Source organism: Dermacentor andersoni, chromosome 7 (assembly GCF_023375885.2).
Source record: "Dermacentor andersoni chromosome 7, qqDerAnde1_hic_scaffold, whole genome shotgun sequence".
In the NCBI taxonomy this organism is placed as follows: Eukaryota; Metazoa; Arthropoda; class Arachnida; order Ixodida; family Ixodidae; genus Dermacentor; species Dermacentor andersoni.
Genome location: NC_092820.1, coordinates 131,194,301 through 131,221,832, shown reverse-complemented (window position 1 = coordinate 131,221,832; position 27,532 = coordinate 131,194,301). Strand labels below are relative to the sequence as shown.

General features: G+C 46.1%; 1 protein-coding gene across 2 annotated transcripts; it reads right to left on the bottom strand.

Annotated features, from left to right (window-relative positions):
- On the bottom strand, positions 1 to 27,296 carry LOC126533807 (cystatin-1-like). Of its 2 annotated transcripts, none has more exons than XM_055072399.2 (3): positions 26,622 to 27,296; positions 4,617 to 4,721; positions 1 to 202 (listed from the first exon to the last, which is right to left on the bottom strand). In XM_055072399.2, exons 1-3 carry the CDS (start codon positions 26,844 to 26,846, stop codon positions 119 to 121), a joined length of 414 nt encoding a protein of 137 aa, XP_054928374.1. In that variant the 5' UTR covers positions 26,847 to 27,296; the 3' UTR covers positions 1 to 118. The 2 variants fall into 2 exon arrangements, with proteins under 2 accessions (XP_054928374.1, XP_050036968.2); XM_050181011.3 differs by lacking the exon at positions 26,622 to 27,296 and adding an exon at positions 6,270 to 9,061.
- Between the last annotated feature and the right edge of the window lie 236 nt (positions 27,297 to 27,532).

Sequence of the window (27,532 nt, the reverse complement as noted above, 5' to 3'; positions counted from 1 at the left end):
AAGAACACTCAATTTGCACTTTATTCGATATGTATATGCTTACGTATAAGTTGCGCTATATCAATTTTCATGTCTTGTGCACATGATTCTGTTATCCATCCGTTTGCGAAAACTACAATCAATATTTTCGTGGGAAACACCGGGCATCTTCCAGCGTCAGGTTACCAGTGAACAGGAACCTTGCCTGGCACAGTCCATTCGCCTGAAATAAGAAAAGAGCAGATGCAAACGCAACAGGCAAGAATGCAAGCAGATACAGAAGCGCCAAATATCTGCTGGTTTCTCAGCAATGTTCCTCGGAAATCTAGTTGCTCGTGTACATCTGAAATTTGTACGCATTTGGTAACTAATGCTATATGCAAGTATGGGTGTGCCCTTTGAACGACATTAAGTGATCCGCTATATCAAAGTATGACTGTGCGGTTTAAGCATTATTATTATATAAACGCATGCACTCCAAGAACGTTTATGCTCTTTAGCACTTATCTTGTCCTGAAGTAGTAATTGTAATCTGTTATGCTTGCGTTTCGTTTCTTGAAAATACTGTGCTCACTACTATCATGTCAAGAATGTTATGTCAAATCGATAATGCTCATGTATGATCATGTATTCATTATCTGTAACAATTCGGGGTGCGTGGCGATAAAGAAAGAAATCACGCAGATAGAAACGAACATTGTTTGACTACTGTGATAGCGGTACTGCAATTCTGGTTTGTCAAGTAATTTTACGGACTCATTTAAAAGCGAGACCGGGAGCACATGAGTGTAGCACAGGAGAAGCCTGTGTAATGCTGATACACTTCACTTGACAGGTTATGTGTTATTGCGCGTACAAAGGTTTCACTCCAACCACGTGTCGTTAGTTTTCTGCATCATACACATAACATCTTTAGGTTTTCACACAAAAGTACATGCTGTAGTGACTGTGAAATTAAGAATAGTTGTTGAGGTGTAAATGTACTACACCCACAAAGAGCAATTTCTACACGAGGCATTGCAGGTACCAGCATGCATCTAAATTTTATAGAGCTCGCAAGATATGCTGCAATGGTACCAAAAAGGAAGTGACTATATTAAGGGGCCCCTCACTTTCTGAGTGACATTACAGTGACCAGCCAACAGACGCCTTTGCAGAACCTGCGTAAAAGCGCCTCTTTCCGTTCGTGATTGGAATGCTGTTAGAAAACACAGCGTTTTCGACTTCGAGGTTCTCGGCTGGAACCGCGTGTACATTTTGGAGATTATTTCGTTCTTTTCTTCTTGCTAGGTGGATGAAGATACGTATGATTACAAAGGAAAGAAGTAAAATATATTTGTGCACGCATACATACGTACTGTATGTACCAATTGGCGCAACTCTGTGCATATAACATGCGATGGAATCAAAAGCCCCCCCCCCCCCCCCCCCCCTCACATGCCATTACAGGGTGCACCGCCTTGACACGGCCCCTCACTTCGGCAACTCTGCTATTATGACGTGCCCCACCACCGTACTGACGGCCTACCAAAAATATAATTTTTAGTCTAACAGCGTTTAAATTCATGATACACTAGATACGGGCAAAAAGACAACGTATCGCCTATAGGATCCCGTGGTATGCTTGCGTGCATGCTTTAAACGTTGGCTGCTGGCACGCCATCCCCTTCGAAGAAAGTTCAAGTAATCTACTACGGTCGCAAAAACAAATCAGCTGCATGACCTAGACTAGGCAGAAGTGCAAAGAGGGGTAGAGCAGCCTCACGTCTTGAAATACAAACAATAACCCGCTTACTGGCGTGCCGGCTTCTGTCAATGAACAGCGAGCTCCCAGTAAAGCCTTGCCATGCACGCCGGCAAGCGGCACTGTTAAGGAACGGCGAAGAACATTCCCAGTATTTTTGTTTTCTTTCAAGACTTCTGATAAACCCTAAAACCGCTTTTAATATGTTAGAAGCGAGGAACCGAGTCGCAGCAAGGAGCCATAGTTGTGCAAGGAAAGAGCGCTACTGAATCTGTACTAGTGGTAGAAGCTAAGTTGGGTCGCCGACAACTTTTTGATTGCTTTATGCGGTCTGAAAGTGCACGCGGTCTTTACATTTATTTCGTAGCGATATCATGATGCAGAAAGGTGTGACTACGACGTCGGATGAGATATTGCTCGTGTGAATGCGATGTCATATCCTAAGTGCAGGTATGTTCTAACAAACAGAAACGCTTGGGCTGAAGCTTCTTTCGCATTAGGAATAGAATTTATGAGAAGCGGTTTCGATCCACACAAAAAATATTCAGCATGAAGGGAAAGTCACTGTAGCAAACTAAAATGCAAAGCATTGCTTTTATAAAACATAGTCACGTGTTCACTGCCTAGCCACGGTGCCTTCAGAGAGCCTAGTCGGAGGTAACTATTCAGTCCCTTTTCTGAAATGAACGGAGCTGCCACCCGGTGTCATGTACTATCGTGAGCAATATGAGCAGGAACACGCGAGCGCGTGGGAAATAGCCTCGAAACCGACGTGGGGCGATGCGTTGCGGCCGCTGTAGGAAACAAAGTGGAAAGGGCGCCGCGGTTCCGCCAACTGTCGGCACTCCCGCCTCACTAGCGTTGCTGCGTAACGGCACCGGATTGCATGTCACCGGGCGCTAGCGATGATAAGGCGGTTATGGCATGCAGAGCGTGGACCGCGCTGTCTGTAGTTCAGCGCAAAATACCGCTGTTAACCTTTTTTGTTCCTTTTTTCTTTGTCTGAGTGTGCGTATGTGGAGCGGTCAGACCCGATTCTTAGATATTTGCAAGCATGCGACAGGGAATATTTTCTGGCCGACTTCTTAAAAGGTCTATCGTAAGGCCAGTCGCACCTTTCATGGAAACGTTCGAATCTTTGATGAACAAGAAAAGAAGTAAAAACGCTACGTCACGGCCGACGCGCATCTTTAATTTCTTTTTCGTGTTAAATGCTTATAAGGGAGACCACGACTGCCCGCGGTGAGAAGTGCGTTTCAGCGTCCTGCGATGTCTCGAGTGCCGTTGAATAAGCGGGAAGAAGTCGTTGAGTTGTGGAAGAAAGCTTACTCGCAGCGAAACATTGCTGCCTTGACGGGCTGCCGGTTGAACACAGTCAACAGGATAGTGCAGGCGTACCGAGATGAAGGACGCATTAAGGATGCGCCGCACGAGAGGCGACCTCGCGCCACGTCGGCGGATCAAGACCTACAAATTGTTGCTGCAGTCAACGAGAAGCCATTTCTAAATGCGAAGGAGGTGCGCAGTACTCTTGCCCTGGAACATGTAAGCGACAGCACGGTGCGGCGAAGGCTAAGGGAAGCCGCCCTCCGTAGTCGTATCGCTGCTCAGAAGCCCCTTCTCACAGTTGCCAACAAGACTGCTCGCCTAAAGTTCGCTGTCGATCACCGCAGCTGGAAGGTGGAGGATTGGAAATATGTCATCTTCTCTGATGAATCTACGTTCTCAAGCCGCTGGGACCAGCAGAGAAGAGTGTGGCGCATGAAGAATACGCGCTTCTCTCCGCAGAACGTCAAGCAGGTGGCCGCAAGTGGACGCACGTCAGTAAACGTGTGGGCGGCTATTTCGCGGGATGGCCTAAGTCCCATTGTAAGAATCCCTGGGAGATTTACGAGTTCTGCATATTGCACATTGCTGGAGCACGAGATGATCCCCTATGCACTGAATGGTCCACACCCGGATGGGTATTATCTATTCCAGCAGGACTTGTCTCCCGTTCACACAGCAAAGGTCGTGGCACGTCTTTTAGGCGAACTAGGGGTAAGGAGCTTGGAGTGGTGTGCGAAGGGTGCAGACATGAACATCATAGAACATGTTTGGGCACGTATGAAGGCTAACCTTTCAAGACTCTCCTTGGACTCGACGACCAGTGATGAACTGTGGGAAGCCATAAAGCGCGAGTGGAAACATCTTTAAGATGACAAAGCCTTCATCGAGGCTCTCTACGTGTCTCTGCCAAAAAGAATGGAGGCCGTCATTCAAGCAGGCGGAGCCATGACCCGTTATTAACGCATGAAGCCTGCAAGGAAAGGTCAAGCTGTAACACTGATGTATTGGGATACTTTTTGTGTGGATGAAAATTTTGTTACCATTAAGCAATCGTCTAATAAAACCTTTAAATTCACTGCTGCGTACAACTTTTCTTTGTTCACAATAACCGAGACATAGAAAAACACGCATAACAAAACAACCCTGCTTTTTCCTGCGTGCGAGCGCTATTACAGGCGCCACAGTATATCACGCCGGTATCATTGCGATACGTTCCGCAAGTATGATAAAAAGAGAGCTAGAGATATTTTGCGCTCAACTACAGACAGCACGGTCCACGCTCTGCATGACATAACCGCCTTATCATCGCTAGCGCCCGGTGACACGCAATCAGCTGCCATTACGCAGTAACGCTAGTGAGGCGGGAGTGCCGACAGTTGGCGGAACCGCGGCGCCCTTTCCACTTTGTTTCCTACAGCGGCCGCAACGCATCGCCCCACGTCGGTTTCGAGGCTATTTCCCACGCGCTCGCGTGTTCCTGCTCATATTGCTCACGATAGTACTTCTTTCGTGCTCCTGTCATTTGACGCTAGATATCTCACACGTGGCTTCTTGGCAGCCGTACCTCACTGCCATGCGGCGGGCACTGGTCCTTGGAATAGACGACAGAGCTGTTGCAGATGCTCTCGACAGTGGTGAACTCGACTCTGACTACGATGCCTTGCGACACCTGCATGGGATGCGAAAAGAAAAAAAAAACGCGCCATGGTCAAGACGCGGGAGTAGTGTCGCATATTTACTCGAATTTATGTGAGAAGATAAATGCGAGGTAGAAGCGAAGCGCACTGGAATAAGGTCACGAGAAAATACGTCGACACCAGTTGGACTTAGACGCTGGAGGCTATTCTGACGCAAGAAAAGAAAATGCTGTTCTGCATTATTAGGGTGCACACTTTCGGTGCGATTACGTGCAAGGAATGGTAAAATCACGAAAAATCGCAAAAAGAGCATTTGAAGACTTTCAATGCAGTGCAGAGCACAGTTCTAAACTTACCACGCCAACTATTGCAAATAGCATTACCCCTATGCCGAAAAGACTAATGGGGCTAATCTATCTAGAGGACGTGTCCCCAATAAGTTCAGTCGAAGTTTAAAATTATACCAATCGCTTGAGAAATACGCGATCAAATGCATGTTGTTGGCTGTTATATCGAAAAGGTAACTACTACTTGGATTCGGCTTCATTGCACAATTTTCTATGAATAAGTGACCAATTCTAAAGGTAGTAACAATAGAGCAAAACTTCGATTGAGAAGGTTGTAAAGCGTTCTCGAAAACATCTTTCCGCAAATTGTAACTTTCTACTTTTTACATAATCGATTTGTCCTGGGTCCTAAGGACGTCAACGGAATATCAAAAGAGGCACGTGATATGCCCAGTTGCGGGCCCTGATTGCCGCGCTCACAAAAGTGCGGCGTATAAACAAAATGTGCGTTTAGCCTGGGGGGACGCCTGCCTAAATGACAAGGCAGAGACGCAGGTGTTGAATGCGCTATTGAGGCATATGAAGTGCTTCTCTGGTGGCCGCACATGGCCGAGCAGGCTAGGCACCAGGCTAAATGCAAAACAGTCGCGTGTATTGACTGATTTCACCGCAATTATCCCAGCTTCCATTGGCGCAGTACCTCAGCACGAGTACCACAGTACGTAAGTTGTGTTCTGAATGCAGCAGTGTCCTCCGCTTAGAACTTCTGAAGGCATTAAAATTCAGAACTGTCTTTGGTACTTCGCCAGTCTCACTAACTCTGTAAATGCCGTATGTGCTTAAATCTTGCTGCGAAATCAACCATTTCGGCACATGGTAATAAAGAGAGAGACCCTCAATTACGAAGTTTTGCCTATCATTTCAACTACCTAACATATCAGTCATCTTTATTCAATGTAATGGTCACTGTAGCACTGCAATTTCTGCAAGACGTGTTGTGCAAGAGAAAACACTGCTGTGCGTACCACAGAGTCAACCAAACTGTTCGCGCTCTGGGAGCAGCCAGCGACGGCACTGTAGACATTAGTGTTTACTTTGCTTTCACGCTCTTTACTTGTATAGGAATTAATCAGAGGCTACAAATTTAGGATTCGTATAATATATTGCAAAAAAAAAAAGAAATAGGAAAGTGATTAACACGGCGCACATATACAAGTGCTTGCACTCTCAAAGAAATGAAGTTACTTAGATAGAGAGCAGGCGCTAACTGGTAACCTAATAAGGACAACTTACGTGAGTTCCTGCTCGCGTCACATTAAGAAGAGTGTTGAGATTGTGGCCGTCCGGTTGATGAGCGGCGTTCTCCAGGACTTGGTGGGCGAAGTTTCGGTACGTGCTGGAGAGAAGCCAGCTTCGCGGCGCGAGGACGCACTGGCCTGCCTTTTCTCGCTGGTTCACGTTTCCTACGCAATCTTCAAAAAAATCGAGCATTTGGGAGGCAACAAGTGCCGAGCACAGCATCACGAGCGAAGTGCACTTGAACATTTCGTCTTAGCCACGTCGTTTCTGTAGAAAACAGACATGCAGGATTGTGGCCGTGAGGCGCGGTAGAAGCACCAGTGTAGGCAGATAGGGGACGGAGCCGTCGACCGGTTGTGTTTGACAGCTGAAAAGCAAAAGCTCGAGGTCGGTTGCTTAGATAGTTTAGAATGGGCCGCTCGTGACACTGATAAGTTAACGTGACTAAGTGGCTCTTCCGGCATACTTGCGGAACGTGATAGCGGTAAAAAAAGTTTATCTGGTAGATGCCTCAGCGGGAAAGATATGGTTCGGACATCGTGCAAGAAAATAATTTAGGTGTCGACATTCTATGCGAAGACACCACGAGATAGCGTTCGAAGCGGAACGTCCGAGCCAAGCCGAGGTTGGCACTGGGGCCTTGATGTCCCCCTCATCGTCGCTCGTTCCATGGCCGGTTCCGCGAGGGGGACATCAACTTTCACTATTCGATGATGCTGATGATGATGACTTATTGGCATCCCCTTTGAAATAGGGCAGCGACAAATATATATGTAGCCGCCCCAGGCTAGGTGACTATATTCACCTAGCCTGGGTATCCGAAGCGCGAGATAGAACTACTGAAAAACACGGAAGCCACTGTAAGTGCCGCTATGTCTGCGAGAGTTAATTCTCCAGGCCAGCGAGTATCGCGTTCTACACATGTAGCGAGCACCTAGGGATCATGGTAGCGGGCCAACGATGTCGATGTGAATGTGATCGAACCGGCCATCACGTGGGCGAAAGGAGTGAAATGGCCACTTCGTGTGTCATGCCGTCTTGGAGCAGTGATAGGAACACATTCGCAAGCCCAGTAGCGCACGTCTGAGTTCAAACTCGGTCAAACAAAGCAGGAAGTAATGAGACGCTGCGTGGCACGAACTTCGGTATGACTTGCACTTTGTGACTTTGTGAAATGCTTGATTGCAGAGTTGGAATCAAACGAATGGGCGTGTTCGACCTCTTCGCAGCTCGCAAGTGATGGTGCCTCAAGAAAATGGAAGTGGCATGTCGGGCAGCGCTAATGACGTAGATGAGGACCGGAGGTCCCGAAGGCCGACTTCTGAAAGCTGCGCCATAATAATTTCTTCGAAGTCAATTGTGGCCATGGATATTGACACGCGTACTTCAATCAGGGATTGCAGAATTAAATGTCGTTAAAGCTCTTAATCAGGCCAGTGTATAACACAGGTCTGTGGAAATATTATATTGCTCAATGAAATACTAAGGAGAAAATGGTTCTATGAATAAAAAGAGCGAAAGGCCAAGTAACAGACTTAGGAACATCTGTTACAACGGGACATAAAAGAGAATAGTTGTTGCATGCAGAAACTGCAGTCGGCGGGTTAAAAAAGTGTTGGTATCCAGTAACTGAAACGTCCAATACAAGTACGCAAACACTGTGGAGGTAGGTGAATAACTTTGAGCAGCAAAAGAACCACTTGGTGTAAAACGCTCGCTTTCAAAGAGTCGCTTTCATTAAGCGTCTCTCTCACCTACCTTTTTTTTTGGATTGGGAGTTGCTGATAGAGCTCGTGTTCTTCGCGGGATTAGTCTTGTCAGAAATTTCACTGAAATGCGTCTCGTGTTCAGTACCTTCAAAAGAACGACATGAACTGTGCTGTATGGCTCTCCTACAAAAAAAAAAAAAGACATTGTGGATGGTTTTGTGCTACCTTCAAGGATAGCCTCACGAGCTTATCCTATCATTTTCATTGTTGTGTTGGTTGATTGTCCTCCCGAATAGTCATCGTCGTCGACAGAGGTTCTATGATTTTCGAAGCATGTGCACCACATAAACGTTGTGGTTTGGTCTAGAACATTACTTTCAATAAATTCCTTTAGCATGCCATGGACCATGGAAGTTTTGTTTAGTTTGAAATAAACCTTCATGCGTGCTGTTCACTCCTTAGGGTCCGTAACATCTGTTGAAAATAAGTGCGCCGAATAGCATAAACATACACCTCTTGACATTACACAAAATTAAGCAACGCGCCCTCTCATCGACGTTACTGTCAGCACAGTGACACACAAGTCATGCATAGTGATCGCCATATCTAGCAGCGCAAAAAACGGCTGCAAACCGTTTGCGCGCTGTGCGTATTCGCCCATCTTTTTGGTTAAAGTTCGTATTCTAGGGGCCTGCACGAGTGTTAGATGGTCTGCAACAACTGGCCCAAACGATTTTTAATGGTAGTGCGCATGTCGTACCTTGCTCCTGTCATTAGTCTAGGATTTAAGTTCACAGAATAGCCATTATTACAGCTCCGCTGGTGCTAGAAATACAAGTAGTAGCGTAATGCAAATCAAATTGGCATGGTTCGACAATGGAAGTAGCGAATCTGTACTCGAAATTCCAGGTTTGTATCCTAGACAATTTCCCTCTTTATGAACCAATAAATTAAAAACAAAATAATTTTTGCCTTCTTTATTTCAAGCCGGGATTGTACATAAAAATAATTACATTTGTTAGCGCAAAATCTTCCCACCTTGATGGCCATCAAGCCGCCTTTCCTCGGAAGCCACTTCTATTATAATATCGTCGAAGCACTGGCTTTATGCCTACCCATAGACACGTGTGCTTGCTGATTTGAGAAGTGCCTTTGTTTAATAGCAGAACATGTGTAGTTAGTCACGCTGGTAGAATTCATCCAGGGAATCACATAGATGATCGCAGAGCACAGTGCATTTTCCTAAAAAAAGAAAAGAAGAGAGAAGAAAATATATTTTAATAGAATCAAATAGTTTGATTCGTTGAAGTGGATGAGCACCGGTACTTGTGGGATTTACTTGGATATGACTGCATTCCCAAAGTTCTCCAAATGGCGACTAATTTATTCTCGAGCAGCGTGTTTTTCAGGACGCTATATTTATTTTCGTTGCTCTGTGTGAGTAGTGCGATGTGAAATATGGTTTTATGCCTGAAGCATTCCTTCTCAGACGAAAGGTGGTGGAGAAAAAAATATGCTGTGAAATGATGCGGGATAACAACAAATATATGATAGGATAGTTTTGCCGAAGAACCTCAATAAACATTTTTGCTGGAGGGGAAGAAAGGTAAGATTTCTCTTGCCTACTTTGCAAATATACTTTGTTGAGTATTGCGATAGCAGGATTTTCTTGAGCATACTTTTTTCAAGCATATATCAAGCAATTCAGTGAAATAGGGAAAAATCGTTTGAACTGATTTAGGCGGGTCCGGGTACAGGCGCTTCTTCTCAAACAATAAGGTAGCATATCTTTTCGACTCGAGCCGACCTTCATACTAACCAGATTATCAGTTACTATAAAGAGTTTAAATTGTCATCACTCTCCGTAAACTGCGATTTCGCAGATTTTAAGTCGGACTAATTAAAGTTGGATTCGTAAGTGAAAGTGCATAGTTTGATTCAGGAACACGAGAGCGTGTCAACAGTTACTAGTACGAGTACAATATGTTACGTAGTTTTTTTTAGATCTTTTTTTTTTCAGGAGCAGAAAATAGATGTAGCAGAGAATTCTGGACACGTACTAGTTTTTGGTTTGCCCACGAATGACACAGGCAGCCGGAAAGCCGAGGTACAGTAGGCTGTTCAATAAATGAACATATGCGAAAAGTGAGGCTATGATATATCATACAAAGTATAAAATATACCCACTGTAATTGAATACACTGTACTACTGTTTCCCTGCCACAGGCTACATTTTCCTGCTACAATAACTAAACTAATGGCTTTCTTTGCTTCTTTTGGCCGTATTCGTGGTTGGATATTGGTTGTGAGTGGTCATCGGTTAAGGTAAAAGGGGTAAAAGGGTAAAAAGCGGCCAATAAGAAGGGCACGTGCTTTCCCGTGACCGAATTCCGAGGCGTGTTTGATACCAAGCTCCAGGTACCCAGCAAGGCTTGGGAGAGGCCTAGCTGGTAATTCAAGAGTGGAGTTAAAACGCGAAATGGCACACGGGGCACCGAACCCGACGTAGACAAGCGCCACGTCCGGTTCTCTGACCCCTGCGCCATTTCACGCTTCAAATATTATACCTACAGACAAAAAAGTTTCGGGCGTGGGAACTTCTGCGCCTCCGCCCGGCACAGTCAAGGCTCATCCATACTACAGGTCAACACGACACCGGTTTCAGTCTGCTGACTGTTGGCGAGGCGTCCTTTCCTTCGTTTCTGCGCCTCTGTCATTCTGTACCAACGGCGACAATCTTCCCATGGTCGGCGGAGAGCTCGGCGTCGGTACAGTGCGACAGAGGTGCCAGCATGAAGGAAAAAACGCTGTCGCCGACAGTCGCCACACCGAAATCAATGTGAATGAGCCTTTTATGAACGTCGGTGATGCATAAGATGTCAATGCAGGCCATAAGATTAGAACTATCGTAGTGGGTAGAGAAAAAAATGGTTTTGTCACGTGGTAGTTACGGTCAAGAACACAATAGCAAAACTGTGAATGGTGAAACTAAGTCTGTATTGGGCGAACCTGTGCCCAGAAAAACCGGCTACACTCAAAGCACAACGATAGAGGCGAACACAGTCGCCGATCGTCGAAAATTCGATCAGTGGGTCGAACGCGTCGGCTTTTATTCGTGAGTCATCGAAAGTTCTAGAGTAATCGCTGGTGCACGCGTGTATTGAATTGAATTATGGGGTTTTACGTGCCAAAAGCACTTTCTGATTATGAGGCACGCCGTAGTGGAGGACTCCGGAAATTCTTACCACCTGGGGTTCGTTAACGTGCACCTAAATCTAAGTACACGGGTGTTTTGGCATTTCGCCCCCATCGAAATGCGGTCGCCGTGGCCAGGATTCGATCCCGCGACCTCGTGCTCAGCAGCCCAACACCATAGCCACTGAGCCACCACGACGGGTAAACGTGTCTTCCAGAAAGTTCTACACGATTCGCGTCATGCATATGTGGAATCTGATTGCACAAGGTTCGGTCACAACAGACAGCGAATAGAACCATCGATAACATTAGGGAAAGCTTCCGATACATGCACGCGCGCCCTGGACAGAGCGATAACGTTTGTTAGTCGGTGCAACGCGGTCTCCCGATAAAGATTAACAAGTAGACTTGTCAATATACTGGGGCAATTGGAGAATGAGTTCAAGCCAGGCAGATGCATAGAGGATGTGTTTGTACTAACTTAGCGCATAAAGACTTACCCAGCTCAGAATAGACCTTTTAAATATCGTTTATAGATATTAAAGGAGGGTACAACAACGTAGACAGCGAATTATGGAACATTGTGTAGCACGAAGTCATACATGACAACTTCGTGGAGATGCAGAGCGAGATTTAGAAAGATCCGAGCACAAGTTATATTGGAAGATCTGAACTGTAATGAAGTGGTGGAATTTAAACGAGGTGTGAAGCAAGGAAGTCCTTTGCCTCCATTGTTGTTCATACTTTATGTTAAGAGCATAGAAAAACGACTGGAAAACAGTGAGTTAGGGTTTGAGTTTTTTCTACATCCCTAAAGAACAAAATGGTGTGGCAGAAGGTCCCCAGACTGATGTGCGCGGAAGACATGGTGTTACTTGCGGACAATGCAAGCGGGGTACAGACACTTGCGAATGTCTGTGGCAATGCAGCGACAAATCTAGGCCTTAGATTTAGCATAAAAAAATCAGGAATTATCTTCTGTAATCAAGAGACGCTTAAATGCGTGGTGCCAAAAAAAATATGATACCCATAGCCAAGCAAAGTAGCTCGAGGTATATGTAAAGGAAATATTTACTCAAGCAGCCACTAAGATAGCCAAAAAAAGAAGGAAGAGGAATAGACCAATAAGTATGGGATGGTGAGTGGGATGTGGAAATGTGTAGTGGTGCCAGCGCTAACGGTCGTAAGTGCGATGCTGTAGTTAAAATCGGGTATCTTTTCGGTGCTAGAAAGTTGGCAGGCAAGCTGGCTTTGGGAGTCCAAGGAAAGACCACAAATCAGGCAAAACAGGGTCACGTGGGTTGCCTCGCTTGAAGTCCGATAAGCACAGAGCCGAACTAATTTTGAAGAAAGACTGAAGAGCATGCATCAAAATAAATTGGCGGCTTTAGGGCATAAGCTTTTGTACCTGAAAAGCGTGTACACAGAATGGAGGAAGAGGGCAAGAAATTTGGCAACGAAGTACAGGGTAATTGAAAGCGTAAATCGACAACCAGGAGTCATCAGACAGAAAGTGAAACATAGACAGTGAATTGGATGCAAATAATGGAAACAATAACGGCCATGAACATTTACAAAAATAAGAAGAAAGAAATTTGAATGGGAAACCTGTACGATAACACCAAGGGAAGTGCCTTGCTATTTGAGGCTCGAGGAGGCTGTGTTGGGACAAAAACATACCGGAGCCAATACACTCTACCAGATGAGGCATATGTGTCGTGCAGTGAAAATCCGGAGACCACTCAGCGCACCCTAATAACATGCCAAGAGATTCGCCCAGGTGACGTGCACCTTCTTGAATCGCTTAAATTTAATGTGGACGAAATCATCCACCGGCCAGCAGTCTAGGTAATCTAGAGACGTCAGAAGTCATAAGTGACTGGGGGTAATATTTAACGCATGCGCGTCGTGTTGAAATTATAATCCGCGCTTTCAGTGCACGTGTTGCGATTTAAACATTACTACTGTGTACACTCCGCTTGTCCTTGCGACACGTATGAGCCAACACAAAATGAACACATTATACCCTACATCTTCTTCTGTGTTCCTGCTTACGTAAAGATGTTCTGTTCTTCCAGTGCAGATCAGAGTGAAAAGTGTTCGGTTATATTAAAGTGGGGTGTTTAACGCCCAGACACAGCGAAGTGGACCGGACAAGATGCCATAGTGGTGGCCTCTGTATTTATTTGGTCACTTGGGGTTGCGCAATGTGCACCCAAAGCAGGACACACAAGGACTTTTAGAGCGCACCTCTTAAGCGCACGTTCCTGCGTTGTTCCCCTTTCCCCCACCCCCAGTGTAGGGTAGCAAACCGGATGCTGTTCTGGTTGACCTCCCTGCCTTTCCTACCCTTGCTTTCTCTTCTCTCTCTCTCCTGCGTTGAGCGTCGCCATGCCTCACCATGGGCATCGTCGGAATAACCGAGCGAACGAGCAGAGCGAAGGATCGAAGAGCGAACGTGAAGCGCAGCAGCGGATGAAAAGCGAAGGGAAAGAAGGGTGTGAGGAGGAAAGCGGCAGAGGAGGCTACAGCGAAAGCATAAGGCGGAAAGTGGAGGAGAAGGGCATGGCGAAAGCGTGAGAAGAAAAGCGCAGTGCTGCTCTAGGGCGACGATGGCTACGCGATGTCGCCAGAGTAGCCCGCGTCGTGTGTTTACCGATGACATTCGGTGAGCGCGTCGAACGATGCTATCTATACAGGGTGTGTCAGGTAACTTGGGACACGTACAAGAAAAAGAACATTGGCGCTACGCGTGTCGAATTGGTGCAGTATTGTTCTGAGCCATATGAAACACGTGATGATATTTTTTTCGAATCCTCCAAACTCGTTAACTAACACAGATTGTTTAATTAACTTCTTAAATACTGACTCTCGTGAAATACTTTCTATACAGAAGTTGTAGCGCTTGTTCAGCAACATCAGAATATTTTGTCTATGCTAAGTGCCCCGTTTAATATTTGCACCCTTTCTTTAATGTGCGCAAAATTTTCTAAAATTGCACCTGACTTTCGGCTAATGCGCCGTCCTTTTAGTGTCCTCAAATGTCACTTGATCGAATTAGCACAGGCTGCTCCGCTCACGAAAACGATTTAACAGGCGGTCCGTGAATGCGACAGATGTTAAGTGACGTAAGGGGCGCAGTGTTCTCATAAAAAAAATTTTCGGCGATGAAGCGGCTGTCACGTGCGAGTGCGATATGAGACCGGAAGTAGCATTTGACGCCGCGCAGGCACTTTTCCTTTTTATTTCACGCCAATGAAGAAGCCTGACGACGGGGGCGAAGCCGATAGTGTGGTGAAGGACGGAGATAAAAACCGCGCTGCCTCTGGTCCCATATCGCATTCGAACGTGGCGGCCGCATTTTCGGTAAAGAATTTTTCTTCACGGTACGCGCCGACAGCCTGTTAGTCGACCTCTGCATGCGTAGGGGCCTTTGATCATTAAATAAACTTACATTTCACGACACTAAAGGCGCGGCGCTTTAGCCGGTAGTCACGTGGTACTTTTTTACATTTCGTGCACTTTAAAGAAAGGCTGCAAAAATGGAAACAGGGTAGTTGTAAGGTCGCTCTGATTGTTCGTGTTCTTAAGTGTCACGAATCGGCCACGTGCGGTGTGTATAGAGAGGGGGTTCACTCCCCCCCCCCCCCCCCCCCATGTCAGCGGGGCAACCGTTTCTGTATTATGTGGGGTCACGGACCGCGCGGTGTTGGGTGACGCGTCGCGGCAGGCGCCAGGCGGGCGAGCGCCGATTCCGGAAAGTCGGTATTGTGCGCAGGCAGGGAGGGCCATCCGTCTCCCACACGGCCAAACTTTGAGTACAGCGGCACTACGTGGTGTCGATGCCCCTGCTTCCGAGACATTTGCGGCCTAGACGCCGTTGGGATTTGAGGCGGTCTAGCGATAACTTGTTCGGGCCTGGCGTGTTTTGCTGATCCCGTCACTAACTACGTAGAAACGAGAGGGCAACGGAGTCTGCCGACGGTCACACGAGCCGCACCGACCTGCCTTGAAAGGGACAGCGGTACACGGTATCGTGGGCCTGGCGCCCGAGTGCCTGACTAATTGGAGGCGCCGGCGAGGTTAAGAAGGGCTTAGCAAACTTGACCCCGTGCCGCATATACGGAGAAGGAATCTATTCTTCTACGCGTCCGGAACGCAATCGTCAGCCGTGTTGTTGGGTGCGACTGCCTGTGGGGTGTCGAAGGTCAGCTTACAGTGCACGCTGTAGGGGTGCGGTGTACACGTGAAGAGTGCATTCGGACGGCGGCGTCTTGTAAACACGCACTCGGAGAACTTTGTCTTGTAGACAATAAGTTTGAACTCGCTCCGAAGCAGCAGCAACAGCCGAGATGTCTGGACGTGGCAAGGGCGGCAAGGGCTAGGATTTGGATTACCCCGTGTACTAGGAGTTCCTAGGTTCGGTGAGTAAGCCAGCGGCTTCTCATTCCTCTTCCCTTCCAGGCCGTGTTCGCGTTTCTCGAGTTTTGCTAGTTTGTCTCTCTCTAGTGTGTCTAGCAAGCGCTAGCCACGCGGTATCCCAACCGCGATGGCAAGCCAAAAGCGGCTCAAGCCGTTCACGTTCTTCGGGCGAGTCCCGCATGGCGTGACCACCGTTGAACTAACGAAATGTTTGACGTCAAAGTTCACGAAGAGTGAGTTGGGCGGTGTGCAAGATTTCACAGCTGGAAAGTATGAAATCTTCCTGAAGACGCGCGCGGCGGTCGAGCGGTTTTTAACCAATCCCGTCGTCGTGATCCGGGAAACAGCAGTCCAGTTCGAGTACAGAGGAACGAGAGCCAAAGGCGAGTATTTGGATACTCCGCTGAGCATCAAGATGTTGAACTGCCGAAGGCGATGGAGAAGTACGGGAAGGTCCTGAGTGTCACACGCGAGAGCGTACCCGGGTTTCCTTCCGTTACGACCGGCATCCGCCGAGTTAAGATCGAAATGTCGACCCCAGTGCCAAACTTCCTGGAGGTTATCGACACGACTGTTCAATGTGAATTTGAAGGGGTCGTGCGAGTGTGCAGGCGCTGTGGCGGCGAAGGCCATTTTGGCGCTTCCTGCGACACTCCGCAATGTGAGAGGTGTGGAATGTACGGCCACGTGGACTGCAGTGACCCTTGTCCCAAATGCGGAGAAGACCACGCGGTCAGCAAGTGCACAAAACGCACGTTCGCTGCCGTGACTAGTTAGGGGCTTGAAGCTGACAAAGAAAATGCAGTCGTGGCCGACTACTGGGAACCCGCAGCACTTGGGTTGGCCCCCCTCTCGGCCCCTCGAGCTGTGGACAAAGACGCCCAGTCGAACATGACCCCCCTCACCCCCAGGGAGCCCGAGGGACTCACCTGCAGCATAGGGGAGGAGACCAAGTCAGACCATGATGAGGAAAAGACTAGTTCGCCCCCGGACAATGCGACAGTGGCAAAGGTCGCCGGGGAGCCAACAAAGTCGGCAAGCAAAAGAAAGCGAAAGAGCAAAAAGAACACCCCGACCACCACCCCTGCGAAGGAAGGAACAGGGTCGGGAAACGAAAGTCCCAGCTCGAAAAGCTCGAGCGATAAGTCGCACCACAAACGGCAAATCCTCGCAAGCAGCAGTGACGAATGCAACTCCGAAAGCGAGACAGAAAGTGTCGTAGGGATGCCAAGAGCAAAATCGCTTTGTGAATTCTGCCACCTGAGCAGCTGTGACTGCTCCTTAATGTCCGACAACGCGTACTCGTCGTCTAGTGAGGGCTTGCCCTCGGTCGTTACCTCCCCTTAGGGGAAGGCTGCCTTCTAAACCTTAACTTAAGCGCACCTTCTCCCGTCCTTCCAAGATGGCTCTTTCGCTAAAGATAGCTTCTCTCAACTGCCGGGGTTTGACGAGAGCAGCTAAACAAGCGGAAGTAATACAATTGGCACGCCAGATGAAAATCGATATACTGGCACTTCAAGAAACGTACATTCACCACATCGATCAGATGAGGCAATTCGACTTAAAATTCTACACAAAATCGTACTGGAATTTTGGAAGGAAGGGCTCGGCTGGTGTCGCAATTGTTTTTCTTAGAGAATTAAATTTAAAGGTACTTCGTTATGAAAGGGATAACGCAGGTCGCACGCTGAGCATTGACTTAGATAATGGTATTAGAATAAATAATGTTTATGCCCCCTGTAAGCGCGGTCAAAGAGAATATTTTCAGTCATTAGAACATTATTTAGTTGGACCTACTAAAGTGATCCTTTTAGGTGATTTCAACTGTGTCTTAGAAGCAAGCGATAGGCGCTCTCACCGAGGCGCACCTACGCGTACTGGGCGAGACTTCAATAGCGCGCAGACACTGCGCTCCTTGGTAGATGAAATAGGGCTCATAGACGCGTGGAAAACCTTACAGCCTGGTCGCTCAGGAATGACATGGACGGGTCGCGGCTACGAAAGCCGCATCGACCGCTTGTATACTTCAAACGCATTGGCGCCTTCGCTACAATCTGCGTGGGTCCTTCCCACCGCACTGAGCGACCATAAATTTTTAATCTTTCGCTTCTCCGATTATGATTTAGCTCCGCGAGCCAAAGGATGCTGGCGCCTTAACATAAAACTTCTCGAAGATGCACGCGTAGTTGAGGACATTATCAACTTGATAAAGAGCTCCCTTAAATCTCCGCCTACCGCCACAGCATGGGAATGCTTTAAAGTAAACGTTAAGGAATGTTTCCAAACATGGGGCACTAAATTAGCCAGAGAAGAGCGTGAGGAAATAAGGAAAGTTTCAGATGCCATTTTAATTCTTAGTGCACCACTATCGCAAGGGCCAAGCATAGCAGGCGCTCTTGTAGAACTCAGAAAAGAGCTCCACAGCTTGCTAAACAAAAGATGGGACCGACTTCGAGCTACAGCGCGCGCGGAAAGGCGGGAGAGAGAAACATGGTGCTCTCGGCATCTCCTACGCCGCCGCCTTGCTACAAGAAGTAACATACTCTGCGAAGTGACAGACCCAGTCACGGGCGTCACAAAAACAAAGCCCGAAGATGTAACAGAGGCTGCTAGGTCCTTCTACGAGCATCTGTATAAGAGAACTAATTGCACTCCCACGCCTTTCTCTTTGAAAAGCCCAGAAACCAGCCCCATAGTTATAGATACGCCATTTCAAGCAGAAGAGCTTTTTGAAGCCCTTAAGGCAATGAAACAAAACAAAAGTCCAGGAACAGACGGCCTCCCGCCCGCTTTTTATACAAAATTTTGGCCCCTCCTGGCAAAATACTTTACAGCCCTTGTAAACGCCTCCTTAGAAGAAGGGTCGCTACCAGTTTCGCAAAGGCAGGGTTTAATCACGCTTTTATGTAAAGACGTAGAAAAATCTTCAGACCTCCGAGCGTGGCGCCCTATTACGCTGCTAAACAGTGATTATAAGATTATCGCGAAAAGTCTCTCGCTCCGTTTGACGCCCGCCCTAACAAACATAGTCGGGACGTACCAAGCATGCTGTATTCCGGGCAGATCAGCTGAATTACACGGCTTAGGATTAAGAGACCTATTAGCGTGGGCTACATCAAGGAATTTGCCCGGCTACATCTGCTCACTAGACCAAGAAAAAGCGTTCGATAAAATAAGCCACGAATTTCTCTTTCAGGTATTGCAACAGGCAGGCATTAGTAAAGAATTTTGTAAACAAATCCAGTGTTTATACAATGGCCTCACGTCAGCGGTCATAGTACAGGGAAGAACGTCAGAAAATTTTCATATAGAAAGAGGTGTGCGGCAAGGCTGCCCACTCAGCCCACTACTGTATATACTCGCCATAGATCCACTACTACAACAAATCGCCGCTGATGACAGCATTAGCAAATTCCCCCTTCCTGTAGGTCCGCACTGTACTCCAATTTTCGCATACGCAGATGACATTACAGTAGTAGTACCAGATAGCAATTCTGTTTCTAGCTTGCTAAAAGTAGTTGATCGGTACTGTCTAGCAAGCGGAGCAAGCCTCAACCGCGCTAAAAGCGCAATTATGAGCCTGCACCCTGAGCCTGGATCATCAGGACTTTTGCACGGCTTGCCTCAGAAAAAAGAAATTAAGATGCTCGGCTACATATTTGACAGGAAGGGGCCCTCCCAATCTAACTGGTTTAATGCAGAAGAAAAACTCCAAGAGAAAGTTATTAATTATAGCACATTGAAATGCCCCATTACGGCGCAGGCAAATATAATAAGAAGTTTGTTGATATCTTTCCTGATGTATACCGCGAGTGTGCTTGATATTCCTAGTGGAGTAAAAACGAAGCTAGAAAAGATAATTTTTCGCTTCCTCTGGCAAGGAGGCCCTGACAAAGTAAAACGGATAATTGTAAAACTGCCACGATTTCAAGGTGGCCTAGGCGTTCCGGACTTGAATGTAATGGCACTAGCCTTACATACCAAGTGGACGCAAATTGCCCTAGACTCAGGCATTCGCTTAACCAAGATGCTAACTTCGTTTTTTCTCAGTACGAAAATTGTTGTGTTCACTGGTCCCCCACAGTCGCATTCTGCTCCCCGCTCAGAATTTCCCCTACCCTTTTATAAAGAAGCCGCAAATGCGTTATGCACATTGAAGAGCATACCCAACTTTGATTTGACGAGTACGGCGCTCAAAGTGCTTATAGAGCACCTGTCACCGAAGCTACCACGACAACTGGTACCTTTCAACAAACCGGCCGAAAAGCCAAGTTGGCATTTGATATTGGCAGATTTCCTCGATGCTCGAAGAGCATCATTCATGTGGCGCTTTGCACGCGGATGTCTGCCAATAAGGAAGAGAGCCTTTGTATCCGCCACGGGCGGTCTGAACAAGAACTGTCCATTCTGTAATGCCAGAGAGACGCCCGAGCACATCTTTTACGAGTGCCTGATCCCGGCAGCACTGATTGAAAGAGTGAGAAATATTTTCAAGCTGCCGGGAGTGCCATACCTGACTGTCCGGTACATGAACCCACTCCCTAAAGAAGGGATAAACCAGTTCACTCTGCTGATGATTGAGTGCAGCTATCAGGTGTGGCTGGCGAGATGCAAGGCAACGTTCACGGAAAAACAACCGGGACTGCACGAAGTACTGGCAAAAATCAGGAAGGAACTGTGGTTCCACCTGGAGAGGGAGAGACGTCGATTGGGTACGCACCAATTCTCCCGAACATGGTGCCGACCTATGATAATTTTTTCACAACGACAAGGAAAGATAGTTGTGGAGTTCTGAAGAACTCGATCGCCACTTACAAAGGCGCCGGCAGCGCGCTCCAATACGATGCTATGGCGTCGAGAGCCGCTCCCGCTAGAGTACAGTGGCTTGATCCTGTTCTGAACATGACCTCCGCCTCGAACCCCAAATCTCCTTCACCCCTGCGGTGTTGGGGACCTTGCTTGAGGCGGTTGTACGGATGATGATGGTCGGCTGAGATCTGAACTCTCATTAGGGGACAGCACTTTTTGAGCTGCCCTCTCTTCCATCTGACAAAGCAAGGAGGGCCATCCGTCTCCCACACGGCCAAACTTTGAGTACAGCGGCACTACGTGGTGTTGATGCCCCTGCTTCCGAGACATTTGCGGCCTAGACGCCGTTGGGATTTGAGGCGGTCTAGCGATAACTTGTTCGGGCCTGGCGTGTTTTGCTGAGCCCGTCACTAACTACGTAGAAACGAGAGGGCAACGGAGTTTTGGGAAAAAAGGAAAAGAGCTTTGTTTTCCAATATGTTTATTTTTAAGAGTAAGCCCATCCCTCTGGGTTGTGGCTTAACAAACGGTTGACTCTGATTGGCAACTGAACCTGTGGGACGGGCCAACGGCCCTACCGCCTTTTTTTCTTAGTATATTTGGGCTATAAAAATCGGGACGGCATGCTGTCCCTCAAACTTGGCTGAAATCAGGATTGCTGATAGATCAGTGAGCCTCCGTACTATGTACGTTAAAACGAGTCTGGGCTCTAACAGTCATTGAGACAGTCGATGAGTGAGACTTTGTTTCTCAATTGTTCATGTTTGTAATGTATTTGTTTTACCTGCCATGTATATAGAAAAGTTCAACTATAAATATTTCTTGTACATCTGATCTGCATCGTTTCCTGCCTGCGTTTGATCAACAACTGCCGATCATCGTCCGAGAAGCTTCAAGTTCCAGCGGTGAAGCGAGGACAGAGAACGAACGAAACTTTACTGTAGTTATTATAGATAAAATAATCCGATGCTTTTGAACAAGCACTGTAACCTCTGTTTAGAAGATTTTTCGCTAGAGTTACTATCTTAAAAAGTTGATTAAGCAATCTTTGTTTATTACTCAGCTTGGCTGATTGGAAAGAAATATGACGGGCTCCACATAGCTCTGAACAATACTGTGCCTGTACGGTACGCATAGAGCGAATGTTTGTTTGTTTAATACTTAGCCCAAGTTAGTTGCAACACCCTGCATATGAAAACAAAGCGTTGCATAAGCGGAGGTGGCTGCTGTGATTTGCGCCCACGCGTCACTCACGCGCGGCCTCTGACGACCTCCCGATTAGCGAAGTAGTGGCGCCTTAATTCGCTCCGTTTGCAACGTGCCGTACGAGACGGATTATATATGGCGACATAAAAACACCCCGAGAGCTGCGCTCAAAATTTCGCATTAGGGAGTATCGTAATCATCGGTGAATATTGCATTCAATCTCTATAGGAAGGCGGCCACCGTGGCCGGTACTGAAACCCATGGCTTCGTGCTAAGCAACGCAGATTCAGTTCGTAGAGCAAGAATGAAATGAAAACAGTAAATTTGAATGAAGGTCCATTGATAAAATTCACTTTCTGTTAGCCTTTTTCTTTCTAATATTTATTGCTCGTTTTCTGACTGTCAAAAGGGTAGATCACTTGTTCCTGTGCTAACGAAAATATAAGCCCAAGGGTTTGACAGGGCCCGCTGACACGTGAAGATTCTTGTATCTTTTGTTCTCTTACTGTGAAAACAAATAATCAGCTGCACTTCCCTACCATTCTCCAACGTACCCCTCCCCCTCTCCCTTAGTTGGTGAAAACCGTCGTTTTTTTTTAACATTTCGGGTTTTGTCATCCTACTCAACACAGCAAATCAGCTATTTCAAATGCTACGTGTTTCAATCGAGCGTCACCGAAAGTCTCCTCCACTGAAACAAGTCCCGTTGTGAAACACTCGCTTAAGAGACATTTCTTTTTCAATCAGTACTAATCTTTTCATCTCAATCGAGCAATAAAGCGACCAGGTGCAAGACGAGCGGGATGCAGCTAGAGAAGCGATGAGCAGAGAGGACAGGCGTGACTACTTTTGAGAGTTCGCCTTGCTCCGGTTGAGAAAAACAAGCGTCAGTGGAGACACTTGACGTGAGGTTGCCGATTTAAAAAACACGTGCTGTCATGCGAAGCATTTATGGCGTCTGAAGGTTTAAATGCTGTGGCGGAACGCTCAGAAAAGAAAGCCTTCATCCCCTCGCGCTGCGCTTTCCGTCTTTATCGCCCACGCGAAAGGAAGATCGCAGTAACCTTTCACACCGGTGGTCACGCTACTGGGCACCGAGTAGATATGAAAAATCGGCTACTGCTACAGATTTGCAGGTTAACGGCGCTGTTATCTATATAAGTGCGCAAAAAACCACATGCACTGCCAAAATATATTTACTGCAATAAACATAAGCATCGTTATGTTATAAAGCCAATAACTTTCGTGACGTATCTTGCTCTTACCCTACGACAATAAGCATCCTGAGTCGTTTCTTCACAATTTTAACGATAACTGCATCTTTTTTTGTCAGGACGGCCCCTGAACTTCGCTTTCCAGTTTCATTGGAAGACAGGTAAGGAACTGAGTGGTCACTGTGCAAGAAAAATGCAACCATTTCAAGCAAAATTGAATACACCGCTGCTGAGAATTGCAGGGAATCTTATCACTTGGTGGGCAACAACTAGCTCTCTCATGTAAGATGTGATTTTCTTTGACAACTTACTGCGACACAGTAAATTTGGCAAACCCCAAGTAATTCGAGATTTGCTTCCTTTCATCAAGCTAGACATCTCAAAAATTGCCAGAAACCTCATCCTTTGGAGGTGTGGCGTAACTTCATCGCAATTGGTTAAGGTAAAAGTATAAATATCGTAACTTGACCCGCTTACTCTATGTTTTATTACAGGAATTATGTGATTAAACCTCACAGGCACAGGCATGAAAGGTAAATATAGATTTTAGTATCACTGAAAGAGATTCTTTAAACGTATAAGCTCCATTGCTTGATCATTTATTTTCAATACATTTGCTGTGCATTTATTCGAAGGGACTTGGAATTGATTGTAGGTACGCAGGCTACGTGACAAGCTAAAAAAAAGAAGCAATTGTTGTTTGTATGCTTAGGATATGCAAGCTTGAAATCAAGAAGGAAATGTAACATGATTGCAGAGCATGTTATATGGGCAGATTGAAACAGAACTAGTCTAAATTTGGTTTGTTGCAGGCGTGTGGAAATGCGTTCTTCTATTAGAAAAAGAGAGCATAACACAAACACATAATCGAAGGTTCTACAGCGTATTCTGTTGACGGATTTCTCGTTCTTTCTCATTGAGTTTCACAATATCGTGCAATTAAGCTTAGCGTCGCCGTTGTTTAGAATAGCTTTTTTTTTTTTTAGAAGACATGAGAACCATGTACAACGCTTATGTGCACCGTTGGTCGGTAGCCCACCTAAGATTTCATGCTCGGGTGCATTATGATAAGGAGATCTGTTATATGCATAGCGTATCGTGAAAATGAAAATGCCACAGTTCAATAGGCGTGCATGGCCGACAGACATTTACTCTATTTGTGATGAGGTGTGCGTGTGCAGGCCTAAGTGTACACCTGAAGGGCCACTATAAAGTCATGCTTAGTGAAGCGATCCAGCGAAAGTTCTTCGTGTGTTAAACTATCCAAAGCCCTGCGCACATTTTGTAGTTACGTTCATCGGCCTATATTTTAACGGATTTATTGTTAGAGCAGAGGGAAGATGTGTACATAAGCTTCTCCGTAACCTGTTTACTACACTCAACAAAGCTTCTCTGTGCTTGGACGGTTTCTTTTCACCATCAGCTCCCTTTGTCTATTTTAATCAAGCATATCTACTGTGTCGTGTTTCTTAGACTTATGATAGGTATTCCTTTTTATATTACGATAAATCTATGTCCAAAGGACCACTGATAAAAAAAAAAGCTCTGTCCGCTTTCTATTTATCCCTACCACCACGTTGTTTGCTACCGTAGTTCTGCTCCAAATCACACTGACTTCAACAATTACTTCAATATCAACGCACCGTGATCTGAAAAAAAGAGATATTATCAACCAATAACAACATTGAGGCTTTGAAAACACAATCAAACACGCCCCACCCAACGATCTTACAAGAAACCACCATTCAAAGTTTCAGATTTATTGTTACGTCATGTTGCTCTATGTACCAAAATGAGGAATTGCAATCACCTACCGGTTCAGCTGGCGTACATACATGGGGTATGTATGGAACTTTTCCAATGACGCAGTTTGATGGAGCGGTAGTGAATATGAGCTTGTAGTTTACGCCTGCTACAACCTATTCAGAAGAATAAACAGGACTGCTCAGAAGTTTCCGAGTGGCGCCATTAGTGTGATTGTTACGAAAAAGTGAAAGAATTGCACTATTAGCCCATTTCCTACATCGCACTCTTAGTTCGCTGTAAATTAGATGAAAATTCAGTCAACAAAAACGGTTGCAATAAAGGGAGCAGCGACACAGTTGTAACAATAAAAATATAAAGAAAGACATAGCAGTGATTGATAATGCTTGGGTATTGCCTAACTAAAATGAAACATGGTCGAGTTAAGTGTGTCTCTTGGAATCACATCATGCAAAAGCAACAAACTCGGAGCAGTAAGAGCACACCGCGCTGGCTTAGTGGCAACGGCATTACGCTGGCAAGCATGAGGTCACTTGATCTAAACCCGGCTGCAGCGGCGGCATTTTGATGGGTTCGAAATGCAAAACCGCCCGTGTTATGCGGATTGTGTGCACGATAACGATCCCCAGGTGGTCAAATTTCTCAGACATCCCCACTCCGGCACACCTCACAATCAGATTGTGGTTTTGACACGTAAAACTCCAGAATTAAATTTTTAGAGCGTTTAGAGGAAGCCTTAGCTTGGGAGTACCTGTATAAATGCTTGGCGAAGCAGAAATAGTTTTACCGGCAACCCTGCATCGGAGTGATGAGACTAGTCGCATTAAAATGAAGTCAGAATGTAGTGACTGTAACAAGCCGTCTTCATTTGGGCCGCACATTTTTTGCCAAAATTCCTTAAATTGCGAATTTCTTTAGAAAACATTCTAACTCCGCAATGAAAAATGATACAATTTTTCTTTTTTAAAATTGCAGCTAATAGGGTTTCTAAAGCGGACAAAATGGATTTAATATATACGGGTCTCAACTAAACTACTAATGTGTGTGCATCACTATTGAAATACCCTTACGGATGGAGTTTGAAGAACTGCGATATTTGTTCTTGATACAGAGTTACAATGTGGTAAATTTCGGGCATCTATGTTTTTCGAACTATTCAACAGTTGGCAATTTTTGTAAAAACACTAAGGCCATAAATGAAAATTCTGCTACCAATGGTCACTAGCAATTAAATTTTTCTGTATTTGCAAGAAAGAGTTAATTAAAGCCAGTCAATGTTTATCTCGCAAAAGCACATATTTTTTTCATTTATACATTTATTTGAATCGGCGGTATCGGAATTCGCCTCTAGCTAAAGCTTTAAGTTTAGGGCAGTGCACAGTTTGTGCTGCGTAGAACTGAACTGCTGAAGAGAAACCTCCACTCAAAGAACAGCTTAGGCATCCGGGAGACGTGTTTTATAATCAGATATTACATGTGACACTCATACCCTAAGCCATGGAATCGACGCCAGAGTTGCCAAATTCATCCACTGGGTGCAACGCAGGATGGAGAAAGCGGTACAATATGTATAGATGCATAACATGGCCGCTGATCTTGACATAAATTGCATTTATTGCTACATCTGGAGCACTGAAATAAACCTATGAAAAGACCAGTGTCAAAGGGAGGCTGACCGAACAGAACGCTGAAAAGTGAGTACGTTAGAGGCGTGGCACCTGTCGCTTCGCGACCAATACAAAGGCTGTAGCCAAGATACGCAACATTACTCGTAAAGTAATGACGTACAAATTTTGTACTCTGTGTCTTTGTAAAACCTACATGGTTAGAATAGGGAACCATGCTACAGTCAAGGCTCAGGTTAGGGCTGTTAATTACTTTACATGCCGGTAGTATTCTTTAATATTTAATAATCTCGACACATGCGGCGCACTCCGACATAACAGTAGCCCCATTGTTATTGGAAGGGGCTTGGTCCAGCGTGACTGCTATTGACACTAACACTGAACAAATACACGCAACCAGACCTGGGTCATGACTTGAAGTAGGCGAACGACTGTGTGGTAGTCCTTCAGGCCTCGTGTTTGCGTGGAGACAGCATAGTTAGCAAGTCGAAGATAGTCGGTGTTCCTGCGAGGATCTTGCTTCCTCCAGCCTCCTACCATTGCCGATGTTGCGCAGCTGCACAAAAATAACAACGTTCCCAACGCCTGAGCGAACAGGATAAAATTGGCCCTGTTGACAGCTCGCATTCCGGGTGCAGACCTAAGCGCTTGCTGTAACACGACTCTCGTAAAATATTCGTAGACGAAATCTAGATCATTATGCCGTAACCACGTGCATAAATGGGCAAATGAAATAAGAATGGCGAATTTCTTCTCTCCGCAACTGTTTTTCTCTTATAAGAATGAAGCCGACACAGCTGTAGCCATCTGCTGGTCGCGTTGCGTGGCCTACGTATGACACTGCTGGGCGCAAACAAAAGGGCACAGGTGTCTTTTGCCATCTGTTCGCATCTGTTGAAAGACGCCCACTTGCAGTAGCACAGATACCTTCGGACATTGCAAAGAAGTGGCGGCAGTCTCTCAAGCACAGATCCCGTAGGATTGCGTGTGCACGGGTTTGAACTGAGAGCCAAACCTTGAATACGAAAATAAATGCAGTCACAGTACGGCAGTGCCACTGCAAAACAATATTAACAAATAGCAACATTATTAGGTAAAATAATTCATAATGTTTAGCGCCAATCGCTCAATTGGTCGCATAATGCTTGTAGTCGTACGCCTGCTGCTGGAAAAATAGAAAATAATAATGAACAAATCCGCCTCTTACAGTGATGACTGCTCCTTTACAAAAGAAAAATATGTCTACGTCCCTGGAGCATTTTGTTTATCTAAAAACCAAGTCCAATGACATAGGTATACTGCAGTGAGCGCTT

Coding starts and splice junctions, on each gene's coding strand:
- LOC126533807 (XM_050181011.3), bottom strand. CDS start 6,521: ATGTTCAAGTGCACTTCGCTCGTGATGCTGTGCTCGGCACTTGTTGCC. Junction 4,722..6,269: donor TGACGCGAGCAGGAACTCAC/GTAAGTTGTCCT, acceptor CATCCCATGCAG/GTGTCGCAAGGCATCGTAGT. Junction 203..4,616: donor GCCCGCCGCATGGCAGTGAG/GTACGGCTGCCA, acceptor TTCTTATTTCAG/GCGAATGGACTGTGCCAGGC.